Here is a 15,769-nt window from a genome sequence, read left to right on the forward strand (position 1 = left end):
CCAACATCTTCCAATGCTTAAATAAAGCATAAATAAAAAAAAAGTGTGTAAAATGCCAGCAGCATTGGCTTATGTGCCAGCGACCACAACAGCTGATAGCTTGGCATTTGGCGTTTTTTGATATTTGGGAAATTTTTGTACATGCAAGCGAGACTGCGCCTTTTTGAAATTCCTAACTGTCTTCAAGGCATTTGGAAAATAGCACCACTTCCTCATAATCAAGTGTGTGTGTGTGTGTGTGTGCATGGCGGCGTGTGTGTGTGTGTGTACCCACCTGCAATTTTGCGTTCGCGCATTTTACGCCACAGCGCCTCCGCCTTACGTTTTGGCCAGTTTTCGAATTTCTGTGAAAAGCTGCGAAAGAATTTATACTCGCGTATCGTTATCGACATGCGACGCTGCATTTTGATAGGTTGCGCGCCCGCCGCACAGCGTAACTGCGGCGGCGGCGTTGATGGCGGTGACGACGACAGTTGTGTGGCTATAACGGCACAGCTGAACGAAAAATACGCGTTGAAAAGAATTCCTTAACTTAATTGTTTTCGTAAAATTAGTTTACATATATTTGAAGTTGTCTTTCAGATAGTTTATGACGATTTTTTATTTATTTATTTTTTTGCTAAACTCAAGCACTAACACCGATGGTAATGCAAAGACTTTAACAAGCAGATTGCAAGCAAACTCATTTTAAATGTTTACGATCTTGTTTTGGCGCGCTTCTCAATATCTGCTGTTCTCGCTTTTTCTACTACGAAACTCAGGTGCAATTTTCACTTGGTCTGCCAAGCGGCAAACCAAACCAAACAAAATAAATATGTCTACGATTTTTTAAATTTTAAGGAAATCCTTTCATCCAAACTTTTACTGTTTACTGCCACGCTGCTTAGCAAGTCGCTTTGCATGCTAGCGCCTAGAAATTCGCGTTCAAATTTGGCTGCTTTCAATTATTTACCGCTACTACACTGCTGAATATTATTTACCACCGCCGCTTCGACGCGTCTATAATCAACGAAGCCTGTAATAGCACTAATGAAAATGCGAGGTATTTAGTGAAATGGCGTACGAATGTGGCGCAACAGCGCGCGCTGACATGCCACTAACATCACCAAACAAAAAGGAGGTAGCAGGCGCAGTCTGTGTGTGCCGAGGGGTTGGAGGCGCCAGGTGGTAGCATCAGCATCATGCTAATAGTCATAGTCAATTTGGGGGCTGGTGCGGCGGCGCTTTGGCTTTGAAATCGGTATTCGGATTCGCATTCGGTTAGTTAACCATATGACTAACGAGCTGTCAGACTGTATGTCTGGCTGGCAGGCTGGCCGGCTGGCTGGCTGGCAGGGTGTGTGCTTGGTGTCAGTGTTCTATCTGTTGGCCAGCACGAGCGGGCACAAAATTTTCGCGCCATGTATCATCGCAAACAGCTGGGTGGCGCAGAGACTACCTGCCTAACGGTTTATCTTGTCTGTGTAACAGCTAGCGTGAATGTAAACAATTCCGAATAGAGCGAGGTTGAACAGACAGCCGAGTGCTTCTACAATTTTGCCGAGCTGCCGCACAGCCGAGCCGAATTCATCATTGTTATAGTAAACATTGTTGCTACGATTGCTCATTGGCGCGCTCGGCTTTTGACAGGCATTAAAAGCATAAAAAAGTGTGCCAAAAAGCAACAAGAACAACAACGATGTTAATAACAACCACAGCAATACTAACACAACGCAGCCGACTAAACAAAAAGGAGAAAAAAATACATGACACTGCAACAGCGGAAGCGTAGAGAACGCACGGGAAAAAGCCTAAACGATGTGCGCGCAAAACCTTTTTTTTTAATTTTGTTAAAAAAAATCATATAGGCCGGTAGGTGCATGGGGTGGGTGGGCGGTCGTCGAAAGGACAATAATTGCCTCGCATGCGCTAATGACGTCATCACGATGAGGTTGCCATTCGAACACTTGCTTTAAAGTATATACATACATACATACATATGTACATATCTATGACACGCTCGTGTGAATTTGTGCAAGTTTATATTTTTTGTTTATTGTTTGCACGTCAATGCAATTTTAGAGCTAAGTTGCTGCTCTATGGCTTACGTTTTAATTTAAAAATTTTATGTATTCATGAACATAAATGTTTGCTGAAACCTGGTGGATAATCATATGCATCTACATATGTACATATCTTTCTTGGTATGCCAGGAATAACTTTCAGGTTGACCTATCATAAGATTAAGTAAATTGAGGTCACATGGCGTATGAGCAACGTAGGAGACGGATGAGTGAGTGAGTGAGTGTGTTCAGTGGATTTCGCAAAATAAGCAGATTATGACAATTCTCGCTGCAACATGCAGTGAAATAGCTTAAAATTTTTATGGATGCATGTAAATTCTCGGAAGATAAGTCGTAAAGAAATAGATATTTAAATGAATTAATGCTTGTGCGGTAAAAGGTTAGTATGCTATGGCGTATGAGCTACTTTATTGAAAATTAAATTCTTCTGTGGTAATCATAGTGAGCGGGTACCGAAGAAGGTAATATGATTAGCTGTAGCGAGATTTTTAACGACATGGACATCGTCTTCATGGCTTCAACATGGCATATGTATGGGCGATGATGCTCTATACAGTTTCGTTCTAGCCACAACAGCTTCGAGAGAATTATACCTACGAGTGCGAAGCAGTCAAATGCCGGCATACCGGACAAATTGTACAAGTGTTGACTATTCAGTTTTTTTTTAATCACAAGAATAAGGATAATATCCTTCCACACAATACATATTGACTCTCCTTGCTGTAAAGGAGAGTTGAAAGGCCAACGGAGTAATAAAGTGAGATAACATCAACCTGCTCACCATCCTAACTAGTATGTACATCCCACCCACTCCATCATCTAATGTGACAAACTTCTTATATGTTAAATGGGATTGTTTTGTTTTTACGTACATACACTATCGGCCAAAAGTCTTTGCCCGTTGAATTTTTCACATGTGCAACAATTTTTATTTTAATTTTTTTGCACTAGTTTTTTATAAAAATATTGTTAATACTACAACAACAAACATAAAAATTCAATTTCAAAACTTTGTGTAAAATTCAAATTCCATAAAATTGCCTGCAAATTTTCAACTTTCTAGTCAGACTTTTTTTAATTTGTTTAAGTTTAGTAGCCCATTAAATTGTGGTAGATATTTTAAAAATTCAAGTTCCAAGTTTACAAAAATTCGCGTTGATTTTTGAGATTGAAGGTGTTTAAAATTTTTTCCATACAAAGTATTTTCGAAAAAAAATTTGTTCGAGGAAGAAACTGCGTGAAAAAATTGCCAAAAATCAATGGCGAGTCCTAGCTACTTCAAACTTGCACTCTATTCCATTAAAATTTGTTGGGCTGCAAACTCAAAAAGATTCTAAAAAATCTGATCAAAAAGTTAAAATTTAGCATGAAAATTTATTGAATTTTCCTGAGTTTTGCATAAAGGTTAGGAATTGTGTTTTTATTTTTTTGTTGTTGTAGTAATATTTTTAATAAAAAACTAGTGAAAAAAATTACAATAAAAATGTTTGCATAAGTGGTGAAAATACTTTTTGTCGGCAGTATATTTACAGATGTATGTATGTATTTATGAAATATGCGTATGCAGCAAATATTTTAAGCGAATGCTGTTTATTGTTTTAAGTCTTGCTGATACTAACAATGTGAGTAAATTTTGAAAAATTCAACAAGCTGTAAAGAGCCAACAGGCTATTGGCCAGTTAATATTCGTAAGTATGTACATTAACCTGTACCAGAAAAAAAAGTTCGCGGTACACCCTCGAATCGAAAGTATGTATTTTTGCAGGGCAATTTCGGAAAAAAAAATTATTTTTTTGCCCGAACGGCGGGGTCGCATTTACTTTCGGATCTTAAATCATTCTTGTCTTGAGGATACACTTTTTCTTGTTGCAAATTTCATTGACCTTAAGTATCCCGTTCCAGTACTTACCCATGAGATCTCAGTTCTTATCACTCTAACGTACCACCCTACTTTCAGTAAATTAAAGCTCACCAAAAATGATAAAAGTTTTGCGAGGAAGGTATTTGCCCTAGCGAAAATACTTTAGACTGAGGGAAGTACGGCGATTTTTTTGTTTTGGTTTGCTGGTACGGCCTCATGTAAACACACAACATATTTATGTGGCTGTGTGCGACGAAGGACAATACATAGAATTTACGAGAATTTTCAGGCATCAAACTCGGATTGCCTTGTTGATACAGACATAAAATGACGAGAATTTTGCTAGGATAGTAGTGCGAGCGCCAGAATGTGCATAGATGTAGTAGGATAATATGGGAATGAAGGATTATTTGTAGATATGTATATATGTGCATATATGTATATTTATAATTAAGGCTTCAGTACAGCATCTGGCAGGGGAGAGATTAACGGCATTGGCGCAGACCACGAACGCTACGAGAGCATTAAGTCTTGATGGATTGACAGCCATTTAGGAATTGTGTCTATAATCTATTGAATCGAAGTGTTCGTGTTTGTTGACGGAAATACCAACAAGTAAGGCATACTTGTACGAACTTACTTAGGGTAGGAAAAGGGATATGTCAAGCTAATTGATAACCTAAATTGATTTGATGTTTAATGCAACATATTTAATTACTTTTAATTGTTTGCAATGCAGGACGACATCAGTAAATGTGCGAATTGTAATTGCTCGCTGGCTTATATGTATTCCAGCCTTAAATTCTTGCTTCAAAAATCGTTTTCATTTTCACAAATATAGCTGGAGCTGTTTATTGTGCTTTTGTGATTAAGAAAAAATTTTTATTTTAAATTTTTCCACATATTGGCCAGTGTGAATAAAAACTAAGCAAATGCTGTTTTGTTAAAACTGCAGACCTTTTCTTCGTTTTTTTTTCAAATAAAGTTAGGGTTGCCAGATTTTTTATGCGCGAAATCAGTATGTTAGACCTTTTCATGCTAAAAAAATCAGTACTTTTCAGTACATTTTTATTCAAAGCAAAATTATAAATGTAAGTAACAGATAATACTTTAAATCGCCAGAGAACCAGTTTTAAACAATATTTTGGTATACGAATAAAATACAGTTCATAAAAAAAAGTGTTATTCATTTTAACATAAGTATATGTAAACATCATTGTACACAGAAGTCAGTAAATTATTTTTTATTTATAAAATTTTTTTAAATATTAAAATTAAAAAAAAAATTGCTTAATTTTTATTCATGTATCTACATACACCATGCGACAATAACCCAAAAAATTCCTAAACACCCTAAAGCAATCAAAATGCATACATATTTACGAAACTAGCGGCTAAACGTAGCAAAACTGCGCTTTTAGTTTTTTTCTCGGACGCCAGGATATGTTGAAAGAAATGAAAGAAGCATCTCTGTAGAATCAAAAAAATAAATTTGTTTGATTTTCTTTAACGTAAAATTTTTGTTATTAATAAATATTGCAAATTTTTAAGGATAACATTTTAAAGGACATTTTCAATACCTATTCATCCTTATGCACCAAAAACTTTGAATTTGTTCAATTCTACGGAATTTTGACTTACATTTGGTAATGTTATTCTAAATTGGACGGAACTAAAAAAAAAGAATTAATCAAATCTTTGAAATTTCAAAGTCTTTTAAAAAGTCCTGACGTCAGCGGGTAAAACTAAAAGCATAGTTTTACCATATTTGACAAACAGCTTCGTGAATATATTCAATGTTTCGTATGTTTTGACTTTTTTTAAAACTTGTTGAAACGTAATATCTTTGAAATTTTGTAGTTCCTACAAAAAGAATTGACGTTTCGTGNCCAGAGAACCAGTTTTAAACAATATTTTGGTATACGAATAAAATACAGTTTATAAAAAAGTGTTATTCATTTTAACATGACTATATGTAAACATCATTGTACACAGAAGCCAGTAAATTATTTTTTATTTATAAATTTTTTTTAAATATTAAAATTAAAAAAAAAATTGCTTAATTTTTATTCATGTATCTACATACACCATGCGACAATAACCCAAAAAATTTCTGAACACCCTGAAACAATCAAAATGTATACATATTTACGAAACTAGGGGCTAAACGTAGCAAAACTGCGCTTCAAGTTTTTTCTCGGACGCCAGGATTTGTTGAAAGAACTTTGAAATTTCCAAGCCATGATTAATTAAAAAAAATAATAAGTTTTAAATTTAATCCAGTGGTGAATAACAATATTGGTACCAAATGAAAGAAGCATCTCTGTAGAATCAAAAAAATAAATTTGTTTGGTTCACAAGGACGATTAGGTGTTGAAAATACCATTTTGATTTTCTTTAATATAAAATTTTTGTTATTAATAAATATTGCAAATTTTTAAGGATATTCATGGAAAGCATTTTAAAAGGACATTCTCAGTACCTATTCATCCTTATGCACCAGAAACTTTGAATTTTTTCAATTCTACGGAATTTTGACTTAAATTTGGTAATGTTATTCTAAATTGGACGGAACTAAAAAAAAATGAATTAATTAAATCTTTGAAATTTCAAAGTCTTTTAAAAAATCCTGCCGTCAGAGGGTAAAACTAAAAGCGTAGTTTTACCATATTTGACAAACAGCTTCGTGACTATATTCAATGTCTCGTATGTTTTGATTTTTTTTAATTCTTTGAAACGTAATATCTTTGAAATTTTGTAGTTCCTACAAAAAAATTGACGTTTCGTAGGTATAATGATTTTTGTGGGTGCAAAATTAACTGTTGCACGGTGTTATTTGCCTTTTTTAAGCTGCCAGTACCAGCAGGAAAATCCCACACGCAGCGTTCACTGTACGCACATCAATGCCAGACCTCCATGCTCTTTAATAGTAAACGCATAATAGAGTTGTTGGCCATCGCAGCGTTGGAGATTTTATTTAACTAACCACTCCCTTAACCAATTAACTAAGTAATCTATTTTTTTCATTTTATTTTTTATTTTGTATATTATACGTTGTACTAACCTGCTAAGTAGCGATCACTTTGCGACCGTGAATATCGCAGCGTCTAAAAATAGAGATAAAGAAATAAGTCATTACTAACATATTAATGTACATACATGTCTGTGCATAAGTTAGAGAGTGATGAACTATTTTAATTAACTTCATATGTATTTCCAACTCACCAACTTCTGGCCGGAAAAGTCATCGCGTCGCGTCTTTTCCTGCTTCAGCAGCAATGGCGCCGAGTTTGACTTGGTTGTTAGCTCTTGTATGCCCAGACTTTCATGCCCGCTATGCAGCGATGCACTACTCGGCGAAGGCAGCTCTGCAAAGTGCGTCGGCGATAGCAAAGACTGGAACGGTTCCTGACGCAATGCCAACGACAGCTGTCCACGTTCCCTGCCACGTCCGTGCAAATGTTGATGCAATTTACGCGTCAGCGGATGATGCTGCTGTGGATGTTGATGTTGCAGTGGTGAGTATTGATAGTAGACGGCCGGCAGTGAGGTGGTGTCCAACGAGTGGCTACGACATTTCTGTGCACGTCCGCCGCCGCCACTACCGCCGATTGCGCTGCCATAAGGCATCATAATTGGCGCTGTGGCGACGATGGCATTGAATTTGCGACGCAGCACCACACTGTTGCTGCCACCAAGCGTATCGTTCGCTGATGTGGAGCCGCTGCGACTGCCACTACCGCCGCCACCGCCACCGCCACTACCGCTAGCACTGCTCGCATCGCCATCATTGCACTCACATTCGTAGTATGGTCCCACTTCGAACTCATCGTGGCCCTCATCATATTCGTCTGCCAAATCGGCCACATCCACAACGCCGTCATCGGCAGCCTCCGCCGTTTCGAGCGCATCATTGCTGTCAACGTTATCGCTGTCATCTTGTCGTGCACGTTGATTTTGACGATGACGTTGACGTGCGGCGCGCAACAAATGCTGTTGCAACTGTTGCTGGTTTTGTAGTTGTACCTTGTGTTTTAGCTTGTCGGCTGCTGTAGTAGCAACCGTTGGTGGTCTCTGTAGTTGGCGTTGCTCGTCAATGTCATCGTGTGACTCATCGCCGCCATTGATGCCAATGTCTTCATCGCCACCGCCATGGGGCTCATCGCACAAGCTGAGCACCTCTAAGAGGTCTGGGTCATCTGAGGAAGCTACTGAGCTACTCTTCTGGAATTTCATTTTGCGTAGGGCATCCAAGCTGCTGACTGATTCGTTGTCGTTGTGCGGATTTTTCCAGTATGAATTATCCTTTGGTGGCGTTGCCGTTCCAATGCCACTTTCGTTGTTGTCATTGTCCAGGCCGGAGGAGTCCAGCGAAATGCCCGACTTGCCTGAGCTAAGCGCGCCAGTGGCCTCCTCACATGCCGACGATGAAGTAGAGCTGAAATTTTAGAGAAATTAGTTTTTCCATAAATGAAGTGACGAAAGAAAAACTCAATACATATTGGATACGCCCACAAAGTTAAGGATTTGTATGTCTCTTGATTAATATTTGATCTAGTTTTAAAAGAGCCCCCTAAATTCTAAAACTTAAACTCATTTCTTTCTATTTACTTACTTATTGTCTTCATCGACGGCGCCAACACTCCGCAATATTGACTCCTCAGATGTCCAAATTGTTGAGGTGGATCCTTTTTTGGTCACATCGCTGCCGTTTAACAACAAAGACGCCGCTGTGCTGCCACCGACGCCGCCGCCGTTGCTCTTTGATGCTGATGAGGTCAGCAGTGTGGATGGCAGCAGCACCGTGTTGCCTAGTTTTGTAGCAGCTATGGCTGAAGACGGTGTTGTCATTGTCGCATGATTAATGCGCTCCCGTTTTGGTATTGCCAGCATTGCCGCCAAGCCACTGCTACTGGTAATGTGACCACCGTTGTTGCCGCCTTTATCGGCGTTTGCCAGCAGCTGCTGCTCCTGCTGGTAGACCTGACTCTGACTTTGGTTTTGGCTTTCTCTCTGTGCCCACTGTGTGGCAGCTGCTGCAGTGCCAGCGCGCATTGTTTCCATATCGTTTTCCAATTGACGTTGTCGCCTGTTTTTAAGTGATTCCTCATCGGTTTCTTGGGCGGCGACACAACCATTTAATGTTGTCATTGCCATCGTTGGTCGGCGGCAGTCACTTGTAGTCGCCGCCATAGCTCCCGTTGCTGCTGCTGGTGTTGTCTCTTCAATTTTCAATACTGTCGCCGCTGTTGGCGAGCTTGTTTTTGCCGCGGCTGTTAGCGCACTTGTTGTCAGCGCATCGTTGCCGCATTGTAAATTTGTCAGATTATGATAATGTTGATGTTGCTCGGTTGTGGCATTAAATGTTGCTAAACTGTTGCGATTGCCTTTGCCGCCACTGTGTGCCGCCTGCGATTTGCCGACAAGTTCGTGCAACAGCTGTTGTTGTTGCTGCTGGTGTTGTTGGTGGTATGGTGTCGGTGCCGATAAAGTGCGCATGTAGGCAACAGTTGGCTTGACAGCCGGGGTGCCATTGCCGTTGATGTTGCTGCTGTTGTTGTCGGCGCCTAAGCCACTATCGAGGCGTGCACAATCAAGGTTAAACGATTGCAATGGAATGGTTGCCTGTAAAAGGAAGAACGCATACAATAAAACGTACAGATGAAAAAAATATATAAAAAAAAAACAAAATTTAAACAGAAATTGCAAAATAAAAAAAGTCGCTTGCGGATCGCCTCGCCTCGAATGAAGACTTGAGGGCCAATCACTTTCAGTTAATAATGGATGGAAATCTTTAGCAATATCTAGTCGGACAATGCCTTATGACACCGATAATATATAGCAATTTATATTTATGTAGGTAAGTGTGTGCGCAGCTGCAGTGGCGCGACATGAGTGGCTGTGCATGACTGGCTAAGTTGTCTGCTGGTTCTAAAAGGACCTTGAATTTTTATAATAAATCGCAGTGCTGCGCCACCACTTTTGCCCTTTATTTTTTTGTTGGTGTTATTTTATTTACTTTTATTTATTTTTTGCTGCTGCCATTCTTTACTATCGAAATGCGATTGTTTTCGACGTATTTATGCAAATTGAAAGTCGTTTTCGAAAAATCTCACGTCTGCCCTTTTGTATTGTTGGCAAAAACAGTAAGCGAGCTCTGCGCCGTGAATGGGCTTTAAAGATCTTTAGGCGCATTTGACAATTGGTTGGCAGTTTTGTGAGTTGTCATGTGGGTTTTAAGCGCAAAAAGTGAGTGAATTTTAGTACTTCATGCTGTTACACTTCGCTGCAAGAGTCATCATCGAAGTTCAAGGCCAAAAGAATACATAAATCATTTAAATTTAATGTAAGTTGCAGTGGGTTAGCTTGGCGAAGGATAGATTCAGCAGAACGATTTCAGAGACTCTGCTGTGGAGCTATTACCTGCTGAAATATCTTGTTCTTTTAACTGTCTTCCAGAGAATAGTAACACACAGTGCCAATTTTGGAAATTTTTTGGAAAAAATATATTAAAAATCCGCTTTTCCCATGCGCCAACCTTGTACTTCAGCTCATCTGTGAACAAATTTACAAACTCACGGCTAATGGATATTCAGTGGTTAATTTGTGGCCAGTGCGGCTGGAGGAGAAGAACGATGAACCCTAAGAACACCCCGAAGAGGCTTATGAGCGCTACCCTGCCAAAGAAGACGCGTTTTGCACGAGCATTGGAAAGTTTGGCGCTTATATTAATTCGTACGCCATAAAAGAGGGAAAGGGAGACCTCGCGCCGGCATCAAAAATGCTGGCAGGTAGGCGGGAATGTGGCTTGAAAATTCCATTAAAAAATCAGCAACCAAACGGTTACAATACTGGATTTGGATATTGGTCAGTTGAGGAATGGGAGCCTCCACTCGAAAAAAACGAGGAGAGAATAGTACGGTTTAAAAAAACAACAACAAGATTCCAAAGCAGATGGTATATCGAGCCCTAACGGCCAAAATAACGTAAGCGACATTTGCTCTAGGAATATTTCTGCATCAAAAAGAAAATTTTGAAAAAAATGTCGCTTACGTTATTTTGGCGGTTAGGGATCGATATTTTGTCTAATTTACAAGTACGAAAATCGTGTTGTTTGCACTGATCACGGCAGGATAAGCCTTCTCTCAATGGTTAGTGCGACGTAAAAACAAAATTTCGATGAAAAAGAAAATAAGTCTCGAATGAGACCCCGCTCTTTTCATGACCACCACGGAAAAAGCATAAAGGACTCTAATTTGAGGGCAAGCACCAGGAAATGTCCTTAAAGAGGAAGGTGCATGTTCCCGACTGATTCATGTCCTTGGGGAAACAAAGTGTGACATCTCGCCAACCAAGAAACACAATGGACACGGCAAGAAAAAAATTAGTGTGCCTTTGCGACGTCTATTCCAGCTGTTACGTAAAGGAGCGAATATTCGGTGTTTGATTTGTGGTGGGAGAGAGACTTCGTCGACGAATACTGCCGTTCATCCCTGTGAGCGAGCGTATAGCTAAAATCCGCATCAAAGTGGGATTCTTCAGCAACTCGCTGATTTGCGCGCATGCTTCGACGGAAGGAAAGGACGAGGCTTCCAAGGTATTTTCCATGAGCGTTGCCCCGACACGGCATCAAAACTGTGGTTGGCGATTTCAATGCCAGGGTGTGCAAGGAAGGGATCTTTGGAGCCACTGTCGGAAATTTCAGCCTCCACTACGAAATATCGGATAACCGACTGAGGCAGTACTAGGTTTCAGATTAAAAAGGTCCACCAAGGAAATTAAAAATGTCCGGCTACAACTTATTTCCTCGAATGATGCTGTGCTGACTGTCTAGGAAGAAGTTAGATATTTAGGCGTTATTATCGACAGAAAACTAACTTGACAGTTCAATGTAAAATGCATTGCAAGAAGGCTGTGACTGCCGTGTGCGCATATACAACAACAATAGGGGAAAATGAGGCCTGAAGCCTGACATTGTGAACTGGGTATACACTGCGGTGGTGCGTCCCATTTTATTTTACGATATAACGGCCAAACGACCATCCGTTAATAAATCAACAATAAAAACAAACCAACAAACGATCAAAGGGGCATGCATAATGATCACGGTGGCGCTACGCTTAACGTCAACTAAAGCTCTAGATACCCTGCTATATTTTCTACCTGCAAACGATAAGCTACAGGCAAGCTTTAATGCTATCAAACTTAACGCGTTGATTAAGTGGAGTGATACAAGGTTCATACACTTTAGAATTCTGGAAGATCTCCAAGCAGACTACATGCGCCTGAACTTCACATTCACCCCACTAAGCCGAGGAATTATTAGCAAACAAGGATCACTTAAAGCTCTAGATACCCTGCTATATTTCCCACCTTCAAACAGTAAGCTACAGGCAAGCTTTAATGCTATCAAACTTAACGCGTTGACTAAGTGGATTTATACAAGGTTCATACACTTTAGAATTCTGGAAGATCTCCAAGCAGACTACATGCGCCTGAACTTCACATTCACCCCACTAAGCCGAGGAATTATTAGCAAACAAGGATCACTTCAAGGGGTGAATGGGAGAAGGATTCAGTCCTGACCTCCTACTATGATTCAGCAGCCATCTAATCCGATGGCTTCAAGTTAGATCTGGAGGCAGGTAGTGGGGTGTACTTGCAATAACTCTCCCTTCCCTCAGTTTCCGTCTGCCTGACCTCTGAAGCTGCACTTATATCAACTATTGAAGCTGCTAGATAGCTGATCGATTCGTTTATTAATTCCGCTATTCTCCTGAAAACTGAAAATTTAATAAGCTATAANAAGGATTCAGTCCTGACCTCCTACTATGATTCAGCAGCCATCTAATCCGATGGCTTCAAGTTAGATCTGGAGGCAGGTAGTGGGGTGTACTTGCAATAACTCTCCCTTCCCTCAGTTTCCGTCTGCCTGACCTCTGAAGCTGCACTTATATCAACTATTGAAGCTGCTAGATAGCTGATCGATTCGTTTATTACTTCCGCTATTCTCCTGAAAACTGAAAATTTAATAAGCTATAAAAGCTATCACTTCTACCATTTTTTTCAAGTTATTGTTGCTTTTCCACTAAGTTTTCATATAAAAAAACGGCGTCGATCTCAATAAAAATTGTTGAATATAAGCTATAAAACTTTATATCCGAAATTTTTCTAAAAATATTATTAACTTATTTAAAGCAGGCCGTTAAGATAGCGCACCCCATGGAAGAGATTTTTTTTTAAATTTTTATAAAAATTTAAAATCGGATTTACACGTTTTTTGTTGTAAAATATGCTAAATTTTTATGAAAAATGTATGAATATTAAACAAACGAGAGGAAAACTGTACATAAATACTGGGGATCAAAAGGGTGCGCTATTCGAATGACTAGAAGTGTACATTTTAAATGATTGCCTTAACCCACACAGGCTGTTCTGCTGAAGATCCATTTCTAAGTGCTATAAAAGTTAAGTTTGTATGGTGCTTGAAATTCTTACGTATCTCTTACTAAATGAATAAATCGAAGATTATAAAAAACCTAGCGAATATGTTTAGCTGAGCCTAGATAAATATCAAGCGATTTATCTTGTATAACTCGAACTGTTAATTTCGTTTAAAATTTATTTATTTCCATTTATTTATTTTTCTTTAATAAAAAAGTGTCGCAAAACTTACGTATGCAATTTATTCAGCGCTCGAGTAATGCGAACGCTGCTGCTTCTGTAATGACCTGCTGTAATTGCGAATTCCCGCTGGAACGTTCACCCAGCAGCACATTCGCGGTGCATTTCATTGCATATGCCGGGACAGAGGACAACAGTAACTACTACAAATGTACGAACATACATACGTATATGTATACAATGCGATGCAGCGTTGCTGAACAGTCCAGTCCACTTCAGTGCCAACAAGTTGAGTTCACTGCGGTCCATCATTGCTGCAACACCATATTTGGGCAACAGTGCAACTGACAAGATGCGCAATTGTCATTGTGCCGTGTAGACATGATAAAAATCAAAAGTGTCTGCAACACAATGAAATGCGTACATGTGTGAGCACAAAAAAAAAATGAAAGAAACCGTACCGAAGACACAACAACACTTGCATATGTCAGCCAAATTGGCAATGCGCCGCCGCTGATATAATTTTTTGTTTTACCGATTCCACGTTATCTCGCTATCGCTATTACGGACATGATCGCCGTCGTCGCCAACAGATGCCACTAAGCCCACAGCAATTCATTCAACATAAAGCGGCAAGTGTGTGGCTGGCCTAATGTGACCAACTATTTCATAGCTCAAGGAAGTAGCTGTTAGGTTGGGTTAGGTCAACGCCGCGAGCAGATCACGACAGGTCAATGACAGGTCATCAGCAGCGCAGTTTCGCGTGAGTCTCTGTGACCCGGAATCTAAAACTAGAATTAACTAAGAAGTACTCGCACATCATCACACGCTTTAGCAATAAGTCTACCGCTTCTTTGATGGCTGCTATTACCACCTAAAAGACACTGCCGAATTCTGGAAGCCTGCAAATAATTTTACTGGAGAGTTTCCGACAAAATACCCATCCACCAACACTGTCTCCAATTTTTGATCCATCCGTTCTTCGGGCAACCCCGCCCTATCTAGTCTTCACTTGAGGGAATATAGGTAGGGAAGGAGCTTCTGGGAGCCATTTTGGAGGAGTTTGTAATCTACGTGTTCAGCGCGAAGTCAAAGCCCTCTAGAACTTCAGAGTGTTACTAGCCGGTTTGCCTTAGCCTAATAGAAGTTTGTAATGCTACAATTCTGTCTTCGATATCCGCAGACGACGTGTTCAACGTTACGTTAAGCGCCAGTGTAGGTGTGGTTCCTAATGATCCATAGAGAGTTACCTTTCTTGCAATAAGCATGTTGATCAGTCTCTCTAGCGTTTTTAGTAAAAACGAAGACGGATTGATAGGCCCAAAAATGTCTAGCGGGAACATGACAAGCTTTTTCCGGCCTTCGGGATGAACGCAACACTGACTACCCTCCAAGCATTGGGAATATACCCGGTCTTCACGCAGTTCGCATAAATGGAGAACCCTTTGCAGCTACGCAAGTATGATGCATTCGGTCCCCGGCGAATTTAATGGTTTGAACGAACTTATCGCCCAAGCCATGTGGCGATCGTCCAGAAGATCGGAAAAGTACAGGGAATGAAGTACAAAATATCGAAAAGAAGTGAATTTGACTGTATTTCCAAGTACGAAAAAGAAGTACTGTACTTCTAAAAGAAGTACGGTTGGTCACATTAAACCCACCCCACAATTGTGTGTGTGTGTGTGTGTGTGTGTCACATGTTGCTTTGGCATGTAACACGCGGCAAGCGCTGCACGCAGCTGTCAGTTGCATTTGTAAAATTTCGCAATGTTGCAAAAGTAAAACACGCTGCTTGCTATCTCAGGGCACTTGCGATTGCTCTTGCTAAATATTTGCTAGCTATTGAATTTTACCAATAAATCATTGAAATCAATTTCCGTTGTTGGTTTTTTATTTGGTTATCCCTTGCCGGCAGTTGAAGCTTAAATCGAATTCGATGCATTGCCTGGTTTTGTTTTTTTTTTGTTGCACATTTCTTATGCAGAGAATATTGTCAATTGCTTGCAATGTAAATGCAATTGACATAACGAACTTACAATGGCTAAAAGAGGAGCGCAATATCTACATATGTATGTATGTATATAGGTTTGTGCTGCATACGCACTACATTGTTGCCAGAAGTCGCCAGCAACATTACTGCTATGGCCCTAAGGTCGCAAGGAACACCAACACACACACCTTACATTGCAGGCTTTTGCATGTTGCTGCTGCTGCTGCTGTG

The 15,769-nt window shown here is 39.8% G+C and overlaps 1 protein-coding gene across 1 annotated transcript; it reads right to left on the minus strand.

Moving 5' to 3' along the window:
• Positions 1-274: 274 nt before the first annotated feature.
• LOC108366029 (uncharacterized) lies at positions 275-14,816 on the minus strand (the record flags this gene model as incomplete). Its single annotated transcript, XM_017620289.1, has 7 exons — positions 14,751-14,816; positions 12,324-12,440; positions 12,114-12,230; positions 8,540-9,549; positions 7,150-8,362; positions 6,989-7,031; positions 275-526 (listed from the first exon to the last, which is right to left on the minus strand). Coding segments are annotated over exons 1-7 (2,818 nt in total), but the record flags the coding sequence as incomplete, so codon positions are not given.
• Between the last annotated feature and the right edge of the window lie 953 nt (positions 14,817-15,769).

Source organism: Rhagoletis zephyria, unplaced genomic scaffold (assembly GCF_001687245.7).
Source record: "Rhagoletis zephyria isolate East Lansing unplaced genomic scaffold, Rhagoletis_zephyria_1.1 Rzeph_scaffold_02112, whole genome shotgun sequence".
Lineage (NCBI taxonomy): Eukaryota > Metazoa > Arthropoda > Insecta > Diptera > Tephritidae > Rhagoletis > Rhagoletis zephyria.